The sequence below is a fragment of the Acipenser ruthenus genome, chromosome 49, assembly GCF_902713425.1.
Source record: "Acipenser ruthenus chromosome 49, fAciRut3.2 maternal haplotype, whole genome shotgun sequence".
In the NCBI taxonomy this organism is placed as follows: Eukaryota; Metazoa; Chordata; class Actinopteri; order Acipenseriformes; family Acipenseridae; genus Acipenser; species Acipenser ruthenus.
The window spans coordinates 2,255,238-2,277,178 of NC_081237.1; the positions used below are offsets into that span (position 1 = coordinate 2,255,238).

At 40.3% G+C, this 21,941-nt stretch overlaps 1 protein-coding gene across 7 annotated transcripts in view; it reads left to right on the forward strand.

Annotated features, from left to right (window-relative positions):
* The window catches only part of LOC117428992 (microtubule-associated serine/threonine-protein kinase 3-like), a 95,266-nt gene that overhangs the window by 24,292 nt on the left and 49,033 nt on the right, over positions 1-21,941 (forward strand). For 4 of the 7 annotated variants that reach the window (XM_059014855.1, XM_059014856.1, XM_059014858.1 and 1 more), the window contains 2 exons: positions 1,173-1,262; positions 19,212-19,300. In XM_059014855.1, coding sequence (XP_058870838.1) covers positions 1,173-1,262; positions 19,212-19,300 — 179 coding nt within the window. The other 3 variants (XM_059014859.1, XM_059014860.1, XM_059014861.1) reach the window with 2 other exon arrangements.

Sequence of the window (21,941 nt, forward strand, 5' to 3'; positions counted from 1 at the left end):
TGGATTCCAGCTCCCCACGCACACATTTGCCGTTTCGTTGTCATTTGCCCCAGAGACATGCTTTGAAAGCAGAAGCAACCTGCAGAGCTGTCACTTTGTTGTTTTAGCAGAAATATTTTACAAGAGCAGCCTGATGTATCCCCAAGCAGCGTGAGCTTTGCTGCTGGCAGCCACAGGGCGAGCCTGAAGGGAGGTTGAGGGAGACCCAGGGGTCTGCATGTTTTAACACAGCCATTCATGACTGTCATCTGCAGTATGGGGTCCTGTGGTTTGCATGTCCCTAGTAAAGTTGATATAACCCATTATTATTACACTTCATGTGCACAGAACTGCTTATCCAGTTGTGTTGAAATTGTCATCCATTTGCGGAGCAGACAGATCAAACTTCATGGGCTGGTTTCACAGACTGTGATTAACACTAATATTTCACTGCCTAATGCTCTCTTGGGTAAGGTGGTGCAAGACTAGTGCAAATCAGGGTCTGTGTAAGCAGCTGTATATTAGCTATCTGAGAGCGAGTGCGTTCATTACAGTATCGTTGTAAATGAATGATAGCGTAACAAAACAACTAAATGCATATAAGAAAGGTTTTCTATAGTAGTAGTATGAAAATATTCTGATATAGCATAAAGACCTTAGCTTCGCTGAAATAGCATAATCTGTTAAAAAAAACAAAAACCCATTTGAAATGGCAATAAGTATTTGTAAATGGATGTGGTTATTGTACCCCCACCCACTTCAAAGATGATTCAGCTTCCTTCTCTGGCGTTTACCAGGTTGCTAAGCAACCAAGCCAGTCTCTACCCTAGCAACTGTCTCAGCCAGTGCTTTTTTTTTTTACCTAACTAGAGTTTATTTGCCAGCAGGTATCAGCTCTGCTATTTGCTGGCTGATGAACTGTGTATAATTAAGCAACGGAATAAAGAATGCAGAAGGAGACAATCGCGATATTATATCACAAGTGATTTGTTTTCTCCTTGATTGGAATAATAATTGAGTTACGTGCTGCTTTCACTCCAACCGAATAAAATGTGCAAATGAGTAAAAGGTCTTTTAAGAGGGTGTTCTGTAACCCTTGTAAAAACACCTGTTTCCTATGCTATGCAGTGAAGAAGTTCTCTCTTATTGAGTGTGTAAATTAATTGACCGATGTGATGTGTCTTGCTTTGCAGTTTGTCTCCTACTTGTCAGAGCCCAACACTCCTGAGCCCCTGCAGTCCATGTAGTCCCTGCAGCCCTTTACTAACACTGCATCCCTGGAGGTAAGCTAACCATCTCACACCTGCCTTACTAACACTGCATCCCTGGAGGTAAGCTAACCATCTCACACCTGCCTTACTAACACTGCATCCCTGGAGGTAAGCTAACCATCTCACACCTGCCTTACTAACACTGCATCCCTGGAGGTAAGCTAACCATCTCACACCTGCCTTACTAACACTGCATCCCTGGAGGTAAGCTAACCATCTCACACCTGCCTTACTAACACTGCATCCCTGGAGGTAAGCTAACCATCTCACACCTGCCTTACTAACACTGCATCTCTGGAGGTAAGCTAACCATCTCACACCTGCCTTACTAACACTGCATCCCTGGAGGTAAGCTAACCATCTCACACCTGCCTTACTAACACTGCATCCCTGGAGGTAAGCTAACCATCTCACACCTGCCTTACTAACACTGCATCTCTGGAGGTAAGCTAACCATCTCACACCTGCCTTACTAACACTACATCCCTGGAGGTAAGCTAGCCATCTCACACCTGCCTTACTAACACTGCATCCCTGGAGGTAAGCTAACCATCTCACACCTGCCTTACTAACACTGCATCCCTGGAGGTAAGCTAGCCATCTCACACCTGCTTTACTAACACTGCATCCCTGGAGGTAAGCTAACCATCTCACACCTGCCTTACTAACACTGCATCCCTGGAGGTAAGCGAGCCATCTCACACTTGCCTTACTAACACTGCATTACAGGGGTAGCAGTCTCATTCCTGCTTTACTAACGCTGCTTCTATATGTAAATAGACATTTCTAACCCTGTTTTCAGTCCCTGTATTAAAAAGGTAATGTAAATGCTTGTGCCTGCAGTAGCTTCTAGAGCAGAGTGTATGTGCTGTGCTGTAGCTCTTCAAGTATTAATTGAGATATCAAGCAGGACTGTGAGAGAGTATGTTTCTATGAGCTTGTCTGTGTGCACCATGTCATGTTATTTAAGGCTTTCTGCTGGTTGTGTGGGTTGCTATGCCAGAGAAACAGTTCTAGAAATAAACAAGGTTGCAGATAGGAAGCAGGTTCCGCACAGTTATCTAATGAAGGTGTCTCCACAGTGTTACTGCATTCAGTCATTATATTCCCTCTCTGAACATCTGCTCTCCGTTTGCAGCCACAGCTGTGTGGTAAAGCAGCCGTCATGCACAGCTGTGTGGTAAAGCAGCCGTCACTCACAGCTGTGTGGTAAAGCAGCCGTCACTAACAGCTGTATGGTAAAGCAGCCGTCACTCACAGCTGTGTGGTAAAGCAGCCGTCACTAACAGCTGTATGGTAAAGCAGCCGTCACTCACAGCTGTGTGGTAAAGCAGCCGTCACTAACAGCTGTGTGGTAAAGCAGCCGTCACTCACAGCTGTGTGGTAAAGCAGCCGTCACTCACAGCTGTGTGGTAAAGCAGCCATCACTCAGGCAGACTGGAGGCAAATCTGGAACTTTTATCAAATAAACGTTTCTTATTTTTCCAAATAATCATTCAAAATAAACATTAGCATGGTAGCCAAACAAACACTTTGCAAACTCTATTTTTAGGGTAAAGTTCATGCTGAGCAGCGCCTTCACTGAACTATACATTCTCTGAGTCCTTCCGGAACTGACTCCTCTAACACTGCCACAGAACTCACCACCCAAAGCAACATTTTGAAATGGTGTGGTGTATTCTCCAGGTGGTTAACTGACTGATTGCTGACCAGGAACTGCCTGCCCAGCATTCTCTTGCTGATCAATCAGACAATCAGCCTCACCAGAAAGACACCACACCAATGAACTAATTTCAAGCCATGTGGCTGTGCAAAGGGTGGCATCTTGGCTCCGGGCTGTTCCCATGCTCCTGAGCCAACATGACTGCCGGCCACAGAAACACATATATTTAATGTGCAGGGCCCATGCCCTGTCACAAGCTTTCTCTCGGCTTTCCCTTTGTCATGCTGATCCACTCTGGTGACTCTTGGAGCAGCCGAACCAACAGGACTGTCCTTGTTGCCATGGCACCTGCTCCACCTGCACCCACTAGCATGCCTCTTTCCAGCGCTGCTAGATCTGGTTAATTGGTTACACTCGGGTGTACCTGCTGTACTAAGAGATATCTCTGAAAGGTATACAGAGACCAGAGGGTGCTTCTGTCTCAATACAAACAGTTTATATCGAATGGCTCTTTAATAAAAATGCTGTACTGATATATTTCTACCCACATTTTCTAGTTCTCACCCAGCTGTTTGTTTCCTGCTTGACAGACAGCAAGTGCGTGAGGGCTATTGTCGATAGTATGGAAACAGGGTTGCCTAGCAACAGATGTCCCTCCAGCAGTGCTGCTGGCCTTGAACACCGCCTTGTCATCCTTGTGTACTTTAGGAAGTGTTGTTGTATCAATAAGCCTGCCAATCAGAACAATTGTTACCAGGAAAGCTGTTCAAGCCATTGCCTTACAGGGCTATGTGGGACTTTATCACATTTCATTTTACTATAATCATTCTGGGTGTTTTGTATTGCAATGTTACCTACGTTTTTGATATTTTGATACATTGGTGTTAGGGTGCTCTTCAGTTCTAGTTGCCTGCCACAGATATATGTAACCTAGGCTAGATGAGCCAAAGTGTTTTATAGAAGTGATCTGCCACTTTGGATCATGTTTTTGTTTTGTTGGCAATACACTGCTATGCACAAGACGTTTTTGGTGCTAGTATAAACACTTAAAGATCTAGCTTACTTAATATAGGCAAGCAACTAGAACTGAAGAGCAGCTCCTGAACTCAGAGTGTATCCTCCATGTATAACCCTGATATATCATATCCTAGCTCTTTGAAGGAATGCTTACTAAGGCTTTAAAATCTTAACCTTCTGCTAATGATACAGTTGAGTGGAGCGTTGTGGGGTGATGCGATTATGAAACAGAAGACAGACAACAAAGTTCACGATCCAAACAGGTTTTATTTTTATCATCCAGGCAATACACAGCAATGTGTATTGCACTGTCTCTAAACAACAGGTTGCAGTCCTGAAGTAATAATACAAGTATTAACACACACACACAGACACACACGATCACAAGTCCAGAGCGAGTGGTTTACATGCAGTGGTGAAATACAATTTATCGGTGTACAATGGTGAAGTGTTGTCTGGGTTGGTGCTGGCCTTATAAGTGACAGCTCCCGGTACGTGTTAGTCGTCTAATGATAACAAACAAGTACAATTAGAATCCGACAAACAAACAAACACTGAACACTCGCGGTAATTTTACTCTCGGTCCTTTTAGGTTCATCTCAACCATGAACAAGGAACAGATCGCTTAGCCACGTCCCCTTTTGTACCGTCAGTCACGCCCTCTACGGTTAGCGAGTGCAATCGTTTCTCCTCCAATCCGCAGTTGCCACATCGCTTCCCTTTTGGGGCGATGACTTGGTGTACCGTGGCACCACCCCCTTTCTAGATGGCTGGCTTCCACCTTTCCCTGGAATGAATTGTCAGACCATCCAGTCCGAGGCACTCTGTTCCCTTTACACAGCAACCTCACAGGTCGGGAGGGAGATTTATAACCAAGATTCTCTCTGTCACAGGCGTACATCACACTTTACACTTTACACCTAGAGAACCACTTTTCCTATTGTGATTAAACTTGCTAAGGACCTTCTTTAGCACAAGTTATTGAATATGTCATAATCTCAGGATAAATGTATTCTGTATGTTTGTATTTCACGCGCAAAGTGGACATATACAGTATAGTAAGACATGGTGTCCAGTAATGGCACAGGTTAGCCAATTGTGATGAAACTTGGTCTGTATTACATTAGCACATGCTCTCTGAATCAGGGGCATATGTATGCCAAACTTTCATTTCTACATATTGTGGATATACTTTGTCATGTCCCTGATACAGTAACACCCGTCCACTCCAGCTCCTCTACAAACCAGCATTCTGTGTGTAAATCGCCATCGTTTTTGGGTCCTGACCAAATCATTATTGAAATGAATGGTGTGATCCTCTCTACAATCCCTATTGAAATGAATGGTGTGATCCCCTCTACAATCCCTATTGAAATGAATGGTGTGCTCCCCTCTACAATCCCTATTGAAATGAATGGTGTGATCCCCTCTAAAATCCCTATTGAAATGAATGGTGTGATCCCCTCTACAATCCCTATTGAAATGAATGGTGTGGTCCCTTTTACAATCCCTATTGAATGGTGTGCTCCCCTCTACAATCCGGCATGATGTGTAAGTCTTGTCTGCCTAAAAACAAAGGAAACCCAGCAGTGCACTCTGCCACCGAGTCCTGTGGTTCTTGTTTAGTTTATAATCACGTATGATGCACATGTTTACAGGTATGAATTCACCCCTTGAGTTTTTTTTCAGATAGTTTGTGATTACAGTACAGTATTAGATGTACCTCTGTAATCCAGCACGCTGTACAGTCCTGTACTATTATCCAGTCCCAAGCGATGCCGGATTAGACAGGTTGTAATGTAGCTCTGTTTTTTATTTTTAGTCGAGGCGGGGGCAGAATGCTTGCTAGCACTGAAAATCCAAAGATTAGCATGCCACCCCTTTACTACTGTTGAAGATGTGGTTCTTTTTTTATACTTTACTTTGTCAGACATTTCAAAGACATCTGTGCCAGAAAACTCACCAGGGAGCCACGCTGTAGATGCTTCCATCTAGTGATGGGTCGAGAGAATTACATGTGAGACTTGAGACAGGCTTTGTGGCAGTGTTTATTCATTGCAAAAACTGTCAATTGTCTGAAATCTCAGAAAATTGAGACATTAAAACAGTCAAGCCTGCTTAATATCACTGCTGTTAATGTCACACCTGCTTATTATCACCACATTGCAATGTCCCGGACAGAACAGAGCAGGAGTCAATGGAGATATGCTGCTGATAGTATCACTTTCCAGTTAATTAGTCACACAACTCATTTCCACCTCATGTAAAGTAACTATTTTTGTTTCTCTCCTTATCTTTTCATGATGTTTGCAGTCATTCTGAGTGGTCCCAATTGCAATCACTGTGTTTTCTTTACTGTTTGGTAAGTCACTGTTAAGGTGCTTGAGTTCAGGGCCTGCCATTTAAAAAAATAAAATAAAAAAAAGACCTAATGTCTTTTTTATGAAACAGTACCCTCTAGTGTCGACTGGTAAAGCTTCTGTTTGCAGTTCCAGCATGCAAAGTGCTTGATATTTAAACCTGAACTGCATGGAAATTAGAATATCAGGGATTCAGAACTGCTTGTTTCGAATCATGTTGATTTTCAGTGCTGCACTGTGTAGTGAGAATCAGAGATTTACATATAGTACATTACATTGGAGACCTATCTGAACTACCTTGCTTAAAGAAAGCATTTAAATCTACACCAAATAATTAAGCAAATCAAAAATATTGGCCCTGTGTCAACTAGTAAAGTGAAAATGGTGGTGATTTTGTACAAAACGGAGTGACAGACACTCTGAGGCCTAAAAGGGTGAAGCAGTTTAATTAGTCTATTTAATGAATTGCTTTTTTCATAAAGCAAATTACAGCCCGTTTGCACAGAAAATAATTATTGGCTGATTGAGACGACAGCCTCTTTGAATTTAGCACAAAGAGCAGGGCCCTCAGAGGCTGTGCTCAGTGTAGCTCGTACACAGGTCTCTAGAATAATCAAGCACTGCTATTCCAATACTGACTGACATTCTAAAGTGACGGCACAGTTTCAACTTTTTTATTCTGGTTTCTTCTCGTAAATAATTAAATGCAGAGATAAGTTGATAATTCAGTGCTTACATCTGGCTAATCAAACTGTCATGAAACTTGATGATTTGTATTCTATATTATTTTGTACATACTGTTGAATGTGCCATGGTCATCAACTTCATCTCACAGATGGGTCTCATTTTGAATTTAAAGTCGTGGTAATGGGGGGTGTATGTTGCTGACATGTTTGCACGGTCTTTGGTTTTCTTTGAATTGAACAGTATTAATCACACAGGATGGCAAGTATTCAACAATGTATAAATACACATTTTAAGTATATTGTACAGAAATGTGATGTATCCTATTAATAAATTATACTGTAGCTATATAGGGGTAGAGGTACTAACGTGTTGTGGCTGTCTCAAGAGTCGAAAGTCTAGGGTGAAATGTACTAAATTCACTTTCACTGTTAGCGACTTTTTAGGGAATGCCTTGTGGCAGCAGTTTTTCTTTGCAGTTCAGCCTTAGATGAATATGTAATTATGGGCGTTCCTGCAAAAATGGGGTGGAGATGTGCAAATAAGGGTTCTCAAATATTATAATGAGATGCACTAAAGATGCCGGCAATTGCGACAATTACAATTGCATCAATTTGTTGAAAACTTTTGAAAGCACATTTTCAACAGTGACAATAAATGTTGCTGGCATTTCCCAATCCGATTTTTCTCATGCGTTGCCAGCTGTGCTCAATACATTTTTGAGGCAAATACCCAAGTACCTATTTTTCCCTAAAAGCAGGGTGTACTTACAAGCCTTGAAAACAAATTTCTATGACATTTCTGGTTTCCCCAACGTGAGCAATTCAACAGACTAGGCTACTATTTACATTTACCCTATCCAAACAGCAATACATTGTCTCAATATAGGTTGAACAATTTTGCTATTCCCGTAATGTGTGTGTGCGCGCGTGTGTTATAAGTGAAAAAAATAAGTGATATCTGAAACAAAAACACATTGGAAATGTGACAAAATGCCAAGTTATCAAAAGTGCCCAGCCATTTAAAGTGGAGATATCAAAAACAAGCTGTAAGTTTGATCCGCTTTCATTGTGCCTGAAAAACACAAGCCAAGTTGAAAACAATTGGGGCAACCTTGACCCCCATCGGTTTTACAGTTGTGCCTATTTGCTTTGTGCTGGCCAAGGTTGCCCCAATGGTTTCTTGAAACTTGGCTTGTGTTTTTGATATCTCCACTTTAATGACTGGGCACTTCTGATAACTTGGCATTGTGTCACATTTCCAATGTTTTTTTTTGGTTTGTTTGTTTCAGATCTGATTATAATGTAACTACATGTTAAGGATGGTATATCTGAGTGTTGTAAAACTATAGATCAGAATGAACAGCATGCACAGCACATGTAATTACTTCCTATTACTAAAACCCAAGTAAAGTTTCATGAAATTTGCTCTTGCAGTTCTGGAGAGATTCTCTTTCCTCACAATTTCATCAGTGAAAATTAAGCTTTAACATTTTAAAAGTAGACTAGAAGTCAATTTTTCACCCTTCTGCTTTTAACCTTTTTCATACACTTTTAAAACGCAAACGTCACAGTTGCATTTCATTTCTTAACAAAAATGTTCGGTATTTTAAATTGTTAAAGAAAAACTAACATTTCACACAAAGCAACAGTCTGTGGCATTGCAACTGTTATTACCCGTCTTCACCCCTCCCCGGAAGGAGCGCTGTCTTCAGAAGAAGGATGGCATCCCTGACGAGTTTCCTGCAGCGGTAGTCCGAGGCTTGTGTGCGCGCCGCCGCTGGTGTTGTTTAAGAATGCTGGTGTTTGTGTGTTATTAGCGTGGAGCTGGGGCGGTTATGTTCCTGCTTGACTTATTTCGGGTCGTTTTGGTCTAATACTGTGGGGGACACCATAGAAACATGGCTGGAGTGCCTGTGAACAAATTCCAGATGCTTTTAATCATTTGACCAAGAGACGAAGAGTGCACAAAGGCAGTTGCTCGGTGTTAGTGATGGAGTCTGCCATGTACGTCATGGGTTGCGTACAAGTTGATCTGGTTCAGGACATGAAACGCTTTGTTTTGCCGTAGATTCAGAAGAGACTTAAGGGGGTTTAAAAAGAAAAATCCAAGGTTCCGTTTTTTTTGTTTAGATTTCACCATCAAGCTTTTTTGCTGCTTTGTTTTAAACGATTGACCGGAACCATGTCGGACCCGAGCTACTGGACTGCTCTACCGAGTTACAAGACTCATTATGTGACGGGCGCTCTGCTGCAGCGTTCCAAAAGGTAATTCTCATTTTCAGTAGGTATTGTTTAAATGCAACATGCGCCAAGCAGTCGTCGCGGTAGAAATGCTGTACCTTTGTTTTGAAGAGGTGGACCTTAGGTACAGTATGCATTTTGTTCAAATGCTATTATTTATTTTTTTTGCTTTCCTGTTGATAATATTTTGTAAATACAACACAGGCAGCTACTGTCTGCAGTCGAGCAGACACGTATTTGGGGTAAAGAGTGTGGTTTACGTCATGCACCTTTGCCAACGCGCAAGAAAAACGAACATTGTTTTCAATCTAAATAGAACAATCGGATGGGGAAAAAATCAGAATATCAGTACGGTTGTATTATTTCTAGTCTTATTTCGTATTGTTTCATGCACACTGTAGCTATCTAACCATTAAGCACACAAGCTTGTATTCAGCACGTGCGCGTGTGTACATTGGCTTCAGCCTATGCTTGTGTTTATTTCCAGCGAAGACTGGATTGCGTTAGCTTGAACACTGGAGATAAAAATGGAACATCACAAAACCGTTTCACTTCCAGCTCATTCGCACATACCCATGGCTTTATACAATAGTATTTACAAGCTGGATGAATATGTTTAGTCTTAAATACAAACGCTTTTATAAATTAGTTTTTACATAAGAGTGCTATTACTTTAAAAACCCATATTTGAAAGTGTTTATAGATTTCATAATGTGTATGTGGCTATTCCACCCCCACCCTAAATTACATCAGGGCTTTTCAACTCCTAATTGTTGGTCCTCATGGGTTAATGGGTTAACTGTGTGCAGAACAATTCAGACTGGAACTGGACAACATGAATGAGCATCTTGTATGGCAGCTGTATTAACACAGGGGTAATACTTGTGAAGTAGGGACTTTATCATCTGGAAAGCTACACAAACACACTAGCTCACTATTAGCTCTGTGCTGCCTCTTGCAATGTAAACTCAAAACTGAGTCAAGCTTCATAAGGGACAAAGATTTCAAGGTATATTTCCATGCGTTTCCATCTGCACCATGCAACCAGTCTCTTTCCAGTATACCGAACAATACACACGTCACATATCACCTGCATATATCACCTTTTCCATAGAACTGCTATTTATAAATGGGTTCCCTCCAACATTTCCCTGATATTAAATTCACAGCCCTCGTGTTCACCCTACATGTTTTTCTCTGCAGTCTGAAATGTAAAATCTGCCTCTTGCATCCATCGCAATGAATGTTTGTTAGGAAGCTTCCACCATCAGTGTGGAGAGATTGAGTTCTACCAGCCTAATCCAAACTGGGGCTAACAGAGTCCCAAGTGAGATCGATTTGGTCTGCGTGGCTAATGGCATATATATGTAGAACAGTGAATTCATTTTACTGTCAAGGAATTAAGGGATTTAAAAATGTTACCTAAACATTCTGTTAAAACTCGCAAAGGACATTTAGATGATCCAGATCCGGGAGTATATGGGTGGTCTGTCTGTAGGTATACAGGGATGGAAATAAGACTCCCATTGATCCTTTCCGTCTTTTACTATGAGACTTACTAATAAGATACACTCGAGCTTGTTACCAATACAGTGGGGCTAATCAAACTCGGATTAAAACCTGGAATGGGGAAAACTGCTATGCAATGCCATCCCTGTGTACGCATGTCACACTGCTACACTATCTAGGGACGCAGTTATTTAAATTCTGTTTAAACTTGGTAAGGATCTTGTGTGGTTGGTAGACTAAAGCCAGCAGCTGTACATATTGGAAAGAGATGGTACATTACATACTGATGAAATCAGAGCTCATGCAATTGGACTTGGCTTTTGCAACATTTGAAGCTTGGCATTTTGTAAGGTGAAATAATGCATGTAGCTTCTGTGAGGTCCCATGTACTAATCTGGTAGTTTTTCAAACTGCTTTATTTGATTGAATGGGATGAAGGGTTTCCAGGCAACTGGAATATACTACTTGGTGTCTTCCATGACCTAGAAATGTCAGCTTTCACTGTGTTGTTTCTCAGTGGGGATGTGCAGCCTGCAGAGCGGTAAGGGGGCAGGGCTTTATAGAAGCTGTGCGGCTGTCTGTTTCACTGGATTGTACTTAAGCTGCATGTTATATAGATAAGAACATATATATATGCCATTAGATTTAGAGAACCGCTTCTCCAATTCTATTAACTGGCAAAAGAGATTCTTTTATTGAGAGTATCAGAATCTGGAGGGGGAGGGGGGAGGGTATCTGTCCTGGCCATATGTCACACTGTCGAATTGATAAAACTTGGTAAGGGTATTCTTTTTTTTAGTAATTAAGTGCATCACACTCTAGTATCTGTCTGTATGTCAAACTTGCATTTGTACAATGCATACGGTGGATACAAGTCAAGCTGATGGCTTCAATTATGTATTTAAAACCATGTTAGGCTGCATGTCACCGATCTACTTGTAAATATGTAAATCATAGTAAAATATATTTTCCTAATTTAAATTTTTTTCTTCATACTCGTAGTGGTGGGTGCAAAGTAGCTATGTACTTTGGTTGAACTCTGCAGCATTTACTATAATAGTTACCTTTTTTTTTTGCTTTGCACATCCATATTTTTTTAGTGTGTTTTTCATATTAATGTATGATGATTCCACTAGAGCAGGGCTGTCAAACTCCGCTCCTGGCGAGCTGCAGTGCCTTCTGGCTTTCATTCCACCTGAGCTCTCAATTACTTAATTGGTCTTTTGATTAATTGGACACATTTAACAGACCTTGAAAAATATGTCCAATTGAACAAAAATTGAGATTAATTATGGTTCAGTAATTGAGGTCTTTGGTTGAAATGAAAACCAGAAGACCCTGCGGCCCTTGAGGACTGGAGTTTGACCCCGTTTCACTAGAGGCTGGGGTACAGGTTAATGGGTATTACGTGTACTCGAGCATTCGTTCTGGTGAAGCCACATAGGTGCTTATTATAAGAAGTCACCAGGACATGATGGCTGAAACAAAATACACAACATCTAAAGAAGAAGAAGAAGAATGCTAGTTAAGATCTGATATTCATCACACACCTTTTAGAGTAAGTTTTGACTGGGGTGTTCTGTATTGAAACACCTTGAAACCTGTTAATTATACAGGTTTGATCACTTAGTTTGAGTTGTTTCTGACCAGCTGAGCTGAGGACACCCTGTGATCGACTGGGCTGCAGGTGGGGTTAGGGGGTATGATTGACACCCGTTTCAGTTGCTTGGATATCTCGGCCCTGGCCATATTTGGTCAGCTGCCGATCAGAACCAAAAAATAAATGGAAAAGTATCGCATTGAACCGGAAGCAACCCAAATAGAAGCTAGCCTTAGTGTTTGCACAGTTAAAATGTACAATGGAAGCCAATTTATTTCAATATTCCTTCAGCTTTTTTCCATTTGCGATGAAGTGCTGTACATATCCACAGTCTGCTACACAAACACTGCAGTCATTTATATAACATGACAGAGGGCTTCTTGATGGCTTTTCTGATTGGTTAAAATTTTCACACTGTGTTTATGTTATCACCTATTTACCCCAGTCACTGATATCCTGTCACTCTGAATTAATAAGCAGTCACACCCGCAGTACACACGCAGGCAGCTAGATCTGAAGAGCCTGATAAACTCTCTCTTCACGTGGTTTGTTAGGAAGTACAATATTGTTTTGGTTGGCAAGCTTGTTTGACAAGACAGACAGTAAACCAACAGGCTACACCTTTGTACTTTGACATGTGTGTTTTACATTTACAGCTCCAGATGCAACATAGTTAGCACATACCTTTGCAAATAACACTAATACTCTTGAGATTATTCTTTTCAGTATTTGTCATTAGCAAAATTAGTAATAACTTTTTATCAGAAAGCAGACCATGCTTGTAGTCCCTTTGGTTAACAGGTAAATGAGGCTGTGACTATGATTTCAGGAGCTGCTCTTCATTTGCAGTTGCCTGTCTTTGACATGTGTAATGCAGCCTAGAACAGCCTGTGTCTTAACCCTTTAAGGACTAAGTGTTTTACAGTGGGATGCTCCCCCAGGACCAGGTGTTTTTTGGGCTGTATCTGACTCTTCCTATAAAAATTCACAAAAAATCTATTTTTTACAGTAGAATCTTGGAATTCATGTCCTTTTTTTCAGGACACTGGGGAACATTGTAAAGTACTGTACTTCAGAAACCATATAAACGTTTTTCTTTTTCAACATGATATATATATATTTATATATATATTTTTTGTGCCACGGAACAGGACAGTGTTCAGAAAATAGCTTTTTTCATAATAATTACATATTGTCATAATCTGCTAATGTTGCCGTTTTCTTCAAAAGGTCTTGGGCAAATGTGAAATCTACTTCAAAAGTTTGATGCATTTTTTTAACATGGCGGAAACCTTCAAAATTTCGTACGCCTGCATTGACTCTCCCATAGAATTTTTTTTTGCCGAGCTCTCTGTATATACCACAGTGCTTTGCGTGCAGTGAGACGGAAGTCTCCATTGAAAATCAGCAGAGTCAAGTATCTTGTTAAATAGAATATCTTTGGAAACGCCCTTTCTAATAAACTGCAATATTATTGGCTGAAGCAGTTTTGAGTGAGGCTGGATTTTCATTGGTTATAATATATTAGTGTGTGCTCCCATTGGCTAGAAAGGTTGCAGTGTTTTCGGCACAGTGCGAGATTGACATTTGGAAGTTTCTGTTTGTTGGGAAGTTTACAGGGAAGTTCGTCTGGTTAATTGGAAATTTGCAGGTCCGTACAGCGTTTTGTATTAATGAATTATTAGATGAATTAACAAATACGTTTATGAATTGATGAATTTATGGACGAATTGCTGGACAAATTGACAGATTAATGGCTGGATAGTTTTGGCACAAATGGCGCTCCTGTGTGTGTGGAATAGAGCGAAAGAGAAAGTGAGTGAGTTTTTAGGATAGAGACCGGAGGAAGGATTTATTGTTTTTGTGGTGTGGTCCTGACCCAAACACGGACCCTGTTTTATTAAAGTAGTTTTGTTAGCGCTGAATCCCGTCTCCGTCTCCTGCTTTGAGCCTCAAGGCCAGGGGTCGTTACAATGTTCTATACTAGCCACGGAAGTCATTTTGGCGGGTTGAGGTTTTCAAATATAAATTACTCTGCGTGTCTGAAGTTATGTGTTTGTCCGTTTATGACTTTTCCTAAATAAATACAGTGTGCAAGGAATGCACCAGGGAAAATATCAGTAGGAGAGATTTCATCTTGAAAATAGCCACAGCGCTTCAGCAGAAACATTTCGATCAGAAAACTGCAAAGCTGCAGGCTGCAGCAGCTCAACCTGGATTCTGTGCAGCACCGAGTGACACACGCAAGATCTAACACATGTTACTTTCGTTTTTAATAAAATACTTTTGTTTTTACAGTTTTGTGTGTGCATATACCTGTTTACACACTAGTTTCTTTTGAAATGTTTATTTTATTATATATTTTTTCATTTTTTCAAATAGTGCTTTATATGCGGTAAGTTAAATAAATCCTTTTATGTTTAATTGTTCATTTAAATACGGCGTGTCGGCTATGCAGATGTTTGGCATGATGTGCTTGATTAAAACGTTTGAGTTGCATCCGATAGTTGTCTTTCATTTTAATATTGATGTTGTTTAAAATGTACCATCATATCGATTGCCGGCGGTGGTTTTAGGTATGAGTATAACCGTGGCGGTTCTATTGTTAACTTGTGGTAATTTTTGTGGCGCATATGTAGAATAATATTATCTGGCATTAGGTTCGAATACTTGAAATTTAACGCTTGAGTATTCGAACACAGAATTACTCGAAATTCCCATCCCTAATTAGTAATAAGGGAAAAGCACATACCTGATCAGTTTTAGTTCTTGTATGCACTCGTTTCTTGATAATATAATGTTGTAAAAACATATATATTAAAACACACAAGACAGAATAAAGGTTCTAATATAATGGTAATTCATATACATTGGATTTACAGTGTTTTCCTGTTGCGTTTCTGCATGGTGCTTGAAAATGTCTCTGCCCTTTAAATATGAAATGCCTGTCTCAGTGACATCACATGAAAAAAAATAAACAAGCAGGCAGTGAAATCCCCCCCCCCCCCCCGCCCCCCCCATCCAGTGATCTGCATTAACAAGCTGTACTGCAAAGCATGGTGTTTTCACAATCACAGTCCTTAAAGGGTTAATAGAAGTAAGCTCCAGCACCATCTAGTGCACAGCAGTTCCTTGCCAGCGAAACTGTAATAAAAACACAGATTTAAACATTTAGGAAAACCTGGGTTTACTTAGTGCTTGTCTGTATTTTATTTTAACCCTTTGCAGTCTGTTTATTCTGTGCCTGTCAGGCACGTCGGGTCTAATTTATATTTACACAAGCTGTTTATTTTACACTCATGGTTTCAAAGTAATTTTATTCACAGTAAAACAGGTTTAAAAGGCTCTGCATACCAACATGACACTGCCTCTTCAGCCCCACCCCATCCCTTGTTCACTGTATTTATCACATCTATTCATAGTCGTGCATACTGATAAATCATCTCCTGATCACTCGATTTATCACCAAACTCCTCAATAATGCTATCCAAGTCATTATTTTATTACTGTAACATACTGTTACTGTAACATCTCAAAAAGCTCTGCAAATGTTGCACGGTTTTCTTTAGCCTTTCTGTACATCGTGAAAGTGCCCATTTTACAGCTGACCACTGAAGAGAGACCCGCTCTTACAAGCAACCCCTTTTCCTTACTCCCATGAGTGTTGCTCTTGGCAGGTTTTGCTGTACCTGAAACTACACCAGGAGGTTAATTGCGAGCCTTGCTTTCTGATAGTCTTCCACTGTCACATCCCCATGAGAGGGAAATTGTCCCCGCCCCTTCAGGGCCGTCTCGTCTGTCAGTAACGAACCAACTGCTTCCCCTAATGACTGATGTTCTTTACAGCCATTAACACACCGCTGATGTAAAATGAGACAGGAAGTATGACACATTTCCTGGAAGGTAATGCAAGCAAACTGAGTTTTATTTGACTTGAACTAATTTGAAATTAGTGTCTTTTGAAACTGCACATTTCAGCTCTAATACAGTCAATGATATTGCATGACAGGACAGATTTATGAAAGTTGTTAGCTACAGCCCTGTTCAGATACGAAAGCTTTGATGCCTTATCTTGTTCCGCTAATTGCTGATAAGTGGTGCTCTGTTTGTTTAGACTGGCCTGATTCTACTGCAGAGCTGCTCTGTGCCTGGATAGTTAGTGGGAGCTCATGTTTAGTTTGATAAGCTAAAGTAATGGCTGTCGTTTTTGTTTGTTTGTTTTTTCTGATTTTTTTGAAATACTACACGTTATTCTTTGATTGTACAGGAAATTAAACTAAATCCAATGAAATACAGTACACTAAATGTGGACCAATGCACAGAAAGTTCAATGTTGAACTTTCCAAATCCTGATCATAATCAAAAACATACAAATAACCTAATATTTCAGTGTTCATGGCTAAAATATACACATACACACACTGATGTGCAAAAGTCTTAGAAATGTTGCATTTTTCTGCTCTGCTGCATTATGAGCATCAGCAGTTACTCAAAGCCTCCACTAGTTTTTTCTACTATTATAACGACCTTGGCATAAAGAAGGAAACACACTGAGTGAAATAGCTTGCATCACTCGATTTTCAAGGTGTGGTATCCGAAGCATAATCAACAAGTACAGAGAAACATCATCTGCAATTGACAAACCCAGGACTGGAAGAATCAAAAAGCTGTCTAACAAAGATGAGCAATACTTGAAGATAATATCCTTAAGGAAAAGAAAGACAACAAGCGTTGAATTGACAACAGAACTGGCAGAAGGCACCGGTGTCGTTGTCCATCCATCAACAGTCCAAAGCACCTTTGACCATTGTTCCACAGTCCAATTTCTGTGTTTTAGCCTTTTAGTCTTGTTCCCCTTTCTTAACAGGTATTCTTACTGCAACACATCCTTTAAATCCTGCTTGGACTAACGTTAGTACCATTGCTAATCCCAATTGCAATGTACCAAAAGTTGATGAGATCATTGGGATCATCAGTTAAACTAGATCTAGTTTAGTGCTGATTGTAGCTTAATAAACCTGAGCGTTGTGGTCACAGCACAGATCCACAGTGAGTGGATGAGGTCAGTCTATGAATAGGAATATTGTCTCCTTTGTACCTTTTATCTATAACAATAAACCGTGAGGAATGTACTTTCCAGCTTATTCTTTGTGTAGATTCCCCTTCTTTTTTATATGACGGATAATATAAGTCTGGGAGAGGGTGTGGGTGGTTCACTGAAGTCGACAGACAGGAGTTATTATTTGACACGCAGCTCAGGCGCACTGATTTATTTAAGTTTCTTTTTAATTATTATTAGTTGCTGTACCACTGTGTAGTAATGTTGCAATACCACACGCAGGTGTTTCCATTATAATTCACGTGCTGGTGTTTCTATTATAATCCACACAGTGCAAAACCAAAGGAGAGACCAAAAGGGAAATTAAAAAATGCAAACCAAACTACAAAGAATAGGTGCAGAGCCCCCGAGATCCAAAAACACTGTATCCTCTCTATACTACTGTGGGGCTTGCTTAACTCCCCACCTTGAACTAGGGCGCCCTTGTATTTACTGGCCGGACCGCACCGGTTTACTGGTTGAATGAATAAATGTCTCTCTCTCCTGAAGCTGTCCTTGCTTCACTTTGTCAAGCTGCCACTTGCACGCCACCCGCGTCAGGATCTGCAGCCCTGGTAAAGCTTCGCCACATGAAAAACAGTGTCAGGATTGAAATTCCCCCTGCTTTACCTGACCAGTTTCCTGAAAAAGCAAGGAACCGAGGATAAGGTACAGTGCCATTTTAACTGGTCAGCAGCCCCACAAGACCCACCCCACAGCCAATCGGAGATCGCCAGCCAACACACCCCTGTCCGCCCTCTCCGTGTCATTGTCATGATTGACAGGTGGGATCAAACGGGGTTTCTGACCCGCCCTGCAGGGTTACGCATGCGCCTGACAACCAAATACAAGCCTTCCCTGTCACAGTCCAATTGATGTTAAAAGTGAATACAGGGAAAAGCAGGCGGGGGAAATAATGTGGTCTAATTATATTTGCACAACAGCACACAGAAAATGTGTCTTCAAATTGTCTAAAATACTGGTTTATATTTTCTATGTACAGGGCCTATTGGTTAGTTCCTATGATCAGTCTAACTTGGTCCACTTGATTAGATCTGCTAAACTAAGTAAGTGACTCTTTTGATTACAGTAGTGAGCAGCAATCGGGACGCATCTTGTTCAGTTCCTGGAGATTTTCTAGTCCTGAAGTTAGTCTGCTTGAAGTAGAATAAACCAGCAGTGTCTTCTGGGTCAGAGCATGGTACTGGCGGCAAAGCACAGGTATTACACTGGCATAGTAATCAACGACAAGAAACAGGAGCACAAAGGAAACCTGCTACAGGCAGTGACAATGTTTGCGGTTTAGTTTCCAAACTGGAAACGGAGGCAGTGTTGGTTTTATAGACTCCATGATGCAGTAAAGCCTTTGTGGGGAGCTGATAGAAACGTCTTGTAATGGTCATCTGTAGAGAAAATATTGATCTGAACCCTGCTGAGCTCAAACTTCAAAAACATGAATTACAGCAAAACAGCATGAATGATAATTGAATGTTATACACCTTATTAATTCTAGACTCTTAATTGTTGTATTTCTACAAACTACCTTTTTTTTTTAACAAATAAAACCATATTTTTTTAATCTCTTTTTTATTCTGTTCAATCAAATTTTCTATTGGACTGTTTGTAATGTAGTGGTTTAATTGTTCATTGGGATTCCTTGTGATGAAAGGCGCTGTAGAAATATGACATGTTTCTTGAGGCTTCAGGTTCAACGTGGAAATGACTTTAATGCACATGTCTGTGTGAAGCTGAGTAATGAGTTAACAATTAATTTCTTTTATTTCCAGTTGCCGCAGCAGCAACCGCAAAAGTCTCGCTGTGGGAACACCTTCTCCCACCCTGTCCCGCCCTCTCTCTCCTCTGTCCGTGCCGACAGGTAAGAGCACAGCCCTTTCTCCACTGCAGAAACAAAGACTATGACAGCACTGCATTGAGAAAGTCCTGGCTTCAGAACTCTCCTTCTTCAGCTATATTATTGAAGTGACCCAGGAGTCTGAACAAGCAGGCCCTGCTGAATCTGTAGGTTTGCTAATAGGAGTTGTTTATACAGCTGTAGGGAAGAACAGATTATTAACAAGGTCTGACTGAACTAACACTGGACGCAATCTCTGTGTTTACTGTTACAGACATATTGCAGGAGTTAGTAAAGTGATTTGTAGCTGAAACAATCAATCCATAAATCTTATTTTAGAATTGAGGGATATGTGGAGGAACGTATGCACGTCGCACTTATGTTTTTCTAGTGCTTATAGTGATTGTAGGTAATACGTATAAACTCTTTCATTACACTTATTAGGCTTGTAACGATAACAATAATAATCAAATTATTTATCGATTGGGACCCCATGATAACAAATTGATAATATTTTAATGAAATCGAATATTCCATGAAACTTACTGACAAGAACGTAAGCTGTGTTGTTGCTTCAAGTTATTGAGAATATGCATCTGTCAACAAATACAGGATGATACAGAGATCAAGAGTAACCTGCTTTGTTAATGTATTTTATACATATTACTTTGTTTTAAATCGGTCACAACTGTAGCCATCTGTCTTGAGCGAAACTAATAATATTTAACATTACTACGTTGTCACGTGCCGCTGTTTCAGATATATATATTTTTTTACCTTTTTGTTTTGAAGCAGTGGACTATCCGCAACCTTTTTTCGTTTTTGATTGCTGTCTGTCAGCTGGATCGTAGCTCGACGTATGTGATCCAGTGAAACATTGCAGGTTATACAAAATAGTTTGCAACTGGTAGAATGCAAAATTATTGCCCACAATCCGCTGCAGTAATTATTGTAGATTTTTTTTAAATTAATTTTAGACACTCGCAAACTGTTCACTCGCTTAATCAGTTGAGATCTCCTAGGATAGTAAACCCGCCCCGGATGCCCATATCTACCAATCAGTGAGGAGAGCCCAGTGTGGTTATTGGCTGCTATTAAGTGTCAATCAATAAATCCTGTCCAGTTTTCTTTTTCAGATTGATACAAGCTTATAATCACATCAGGAACCTGGACCGATACACATAACTTAATTGGATTTAAGTGCAGGGTAAAAGTACACAAAACAGACAGTTTCACGGTGAAGAATGAATTTCACGGTCCATGTCACGTTTTTCATGGCAGTGAAATAGATAGAGCCTTGGTAATGTACTGTGTAAGTGAATCCACGTGGGCGAAACGCTTCTCGAGCACTCCAGTATGTGACACATTTTTGGTTGCAGCGTGGTATGTAGATTGATTAGGCCTACACATGTATGAAAGAGATATTCTATTATTATTATTTATTTCTTAGCAGACGCCCTTATCCAGGGCGACTTACAATTGTTACAAGATATCACATTATACATTATTTCACATTATACAGATATCACATTATTTTTACATACAATTACCCATTTATACAGTTGGGTTTTTACTGGAGCAGTCTAGGTAAAATACCTTGCTCAAGGGTACAGCAGCAGTGTCCCCCACTGGGGATTGAACCCACAACCCTCCGGTCAAGAGTCCAGAGCCCTAACCATTACTCCACACTGCTGCCACAATTCTACAGATCTTGGTTGCGATGTGGGCTGTAAGTCAATTAATAATAAATCCACATACACGTGTGAAAGAGATATTCAACATATTCAAGTATGGAGACGTAAAATAAAAGTATCATCCGGAGTTGTCGCTGTTGAAAGCTCCTTTGCAGGAAAGGGTAGGCTACCTCTATGTACTGATTGGAAAAATGACGACATAGTTATATTCACTTAAGATAATGCAAATCTAAGTGGCTATGCAAAGTCATGTAAAGTGTTGATTAAAATATGACAGCAAAAAGTGAGCTGCATCCATGGCACACTGGAAGGGACTGCTGCTTTCATTAGCAGAAGCTGGGCCACGTAATTCATAAATCGTAACCAACAGCAAATTAAAAACAAATGAGAGATCAAATTATTTCCACGTGAATAGGCCATAATGTTAATGTAGTTTTCAAACCTACTAGAGGCTAGTGACAGCAGGAATATGAAAACTGGAGAGTGCTATATTTAAATGCCAATGTATTTATCAAATGTGTCTCAAAACCATTGGGGTTTGTTTGAATTAGTTTTTTATACCATGCTCTATAAAAACTTTAAACTGTTACTGTGAGGGAATGATAATATCCTTAAGGAATAGAAAGCAGACACGCGTTGAATTGACATCAGAACTGGCAGAAGGCACCGGTGTGCAGTAACAAAAACACCCAGTAATTTAAACATGATAAAAAGTTACAGGGATAGTAAAAAAAAAAAAAAAAAAAAAAACACTAAAATGGAGCTACAGTATTTTCTTTTTAAGAATAATCCAGTTTGATGTCCGATGTTTCCGGCTCCTATTTGAATAGATCAGTCCTGTGTGTCATCTCCTCTTGTGTGTTTCTTTGTGCTTCAGACATTCATTTCCCTTGACCTGCTGCACTTTGAATTGCTCACAAGTGCAGCAGCTATCTGAAGAGTCTGCTGTGAAGAGTTTGTGTCGTTGTTTC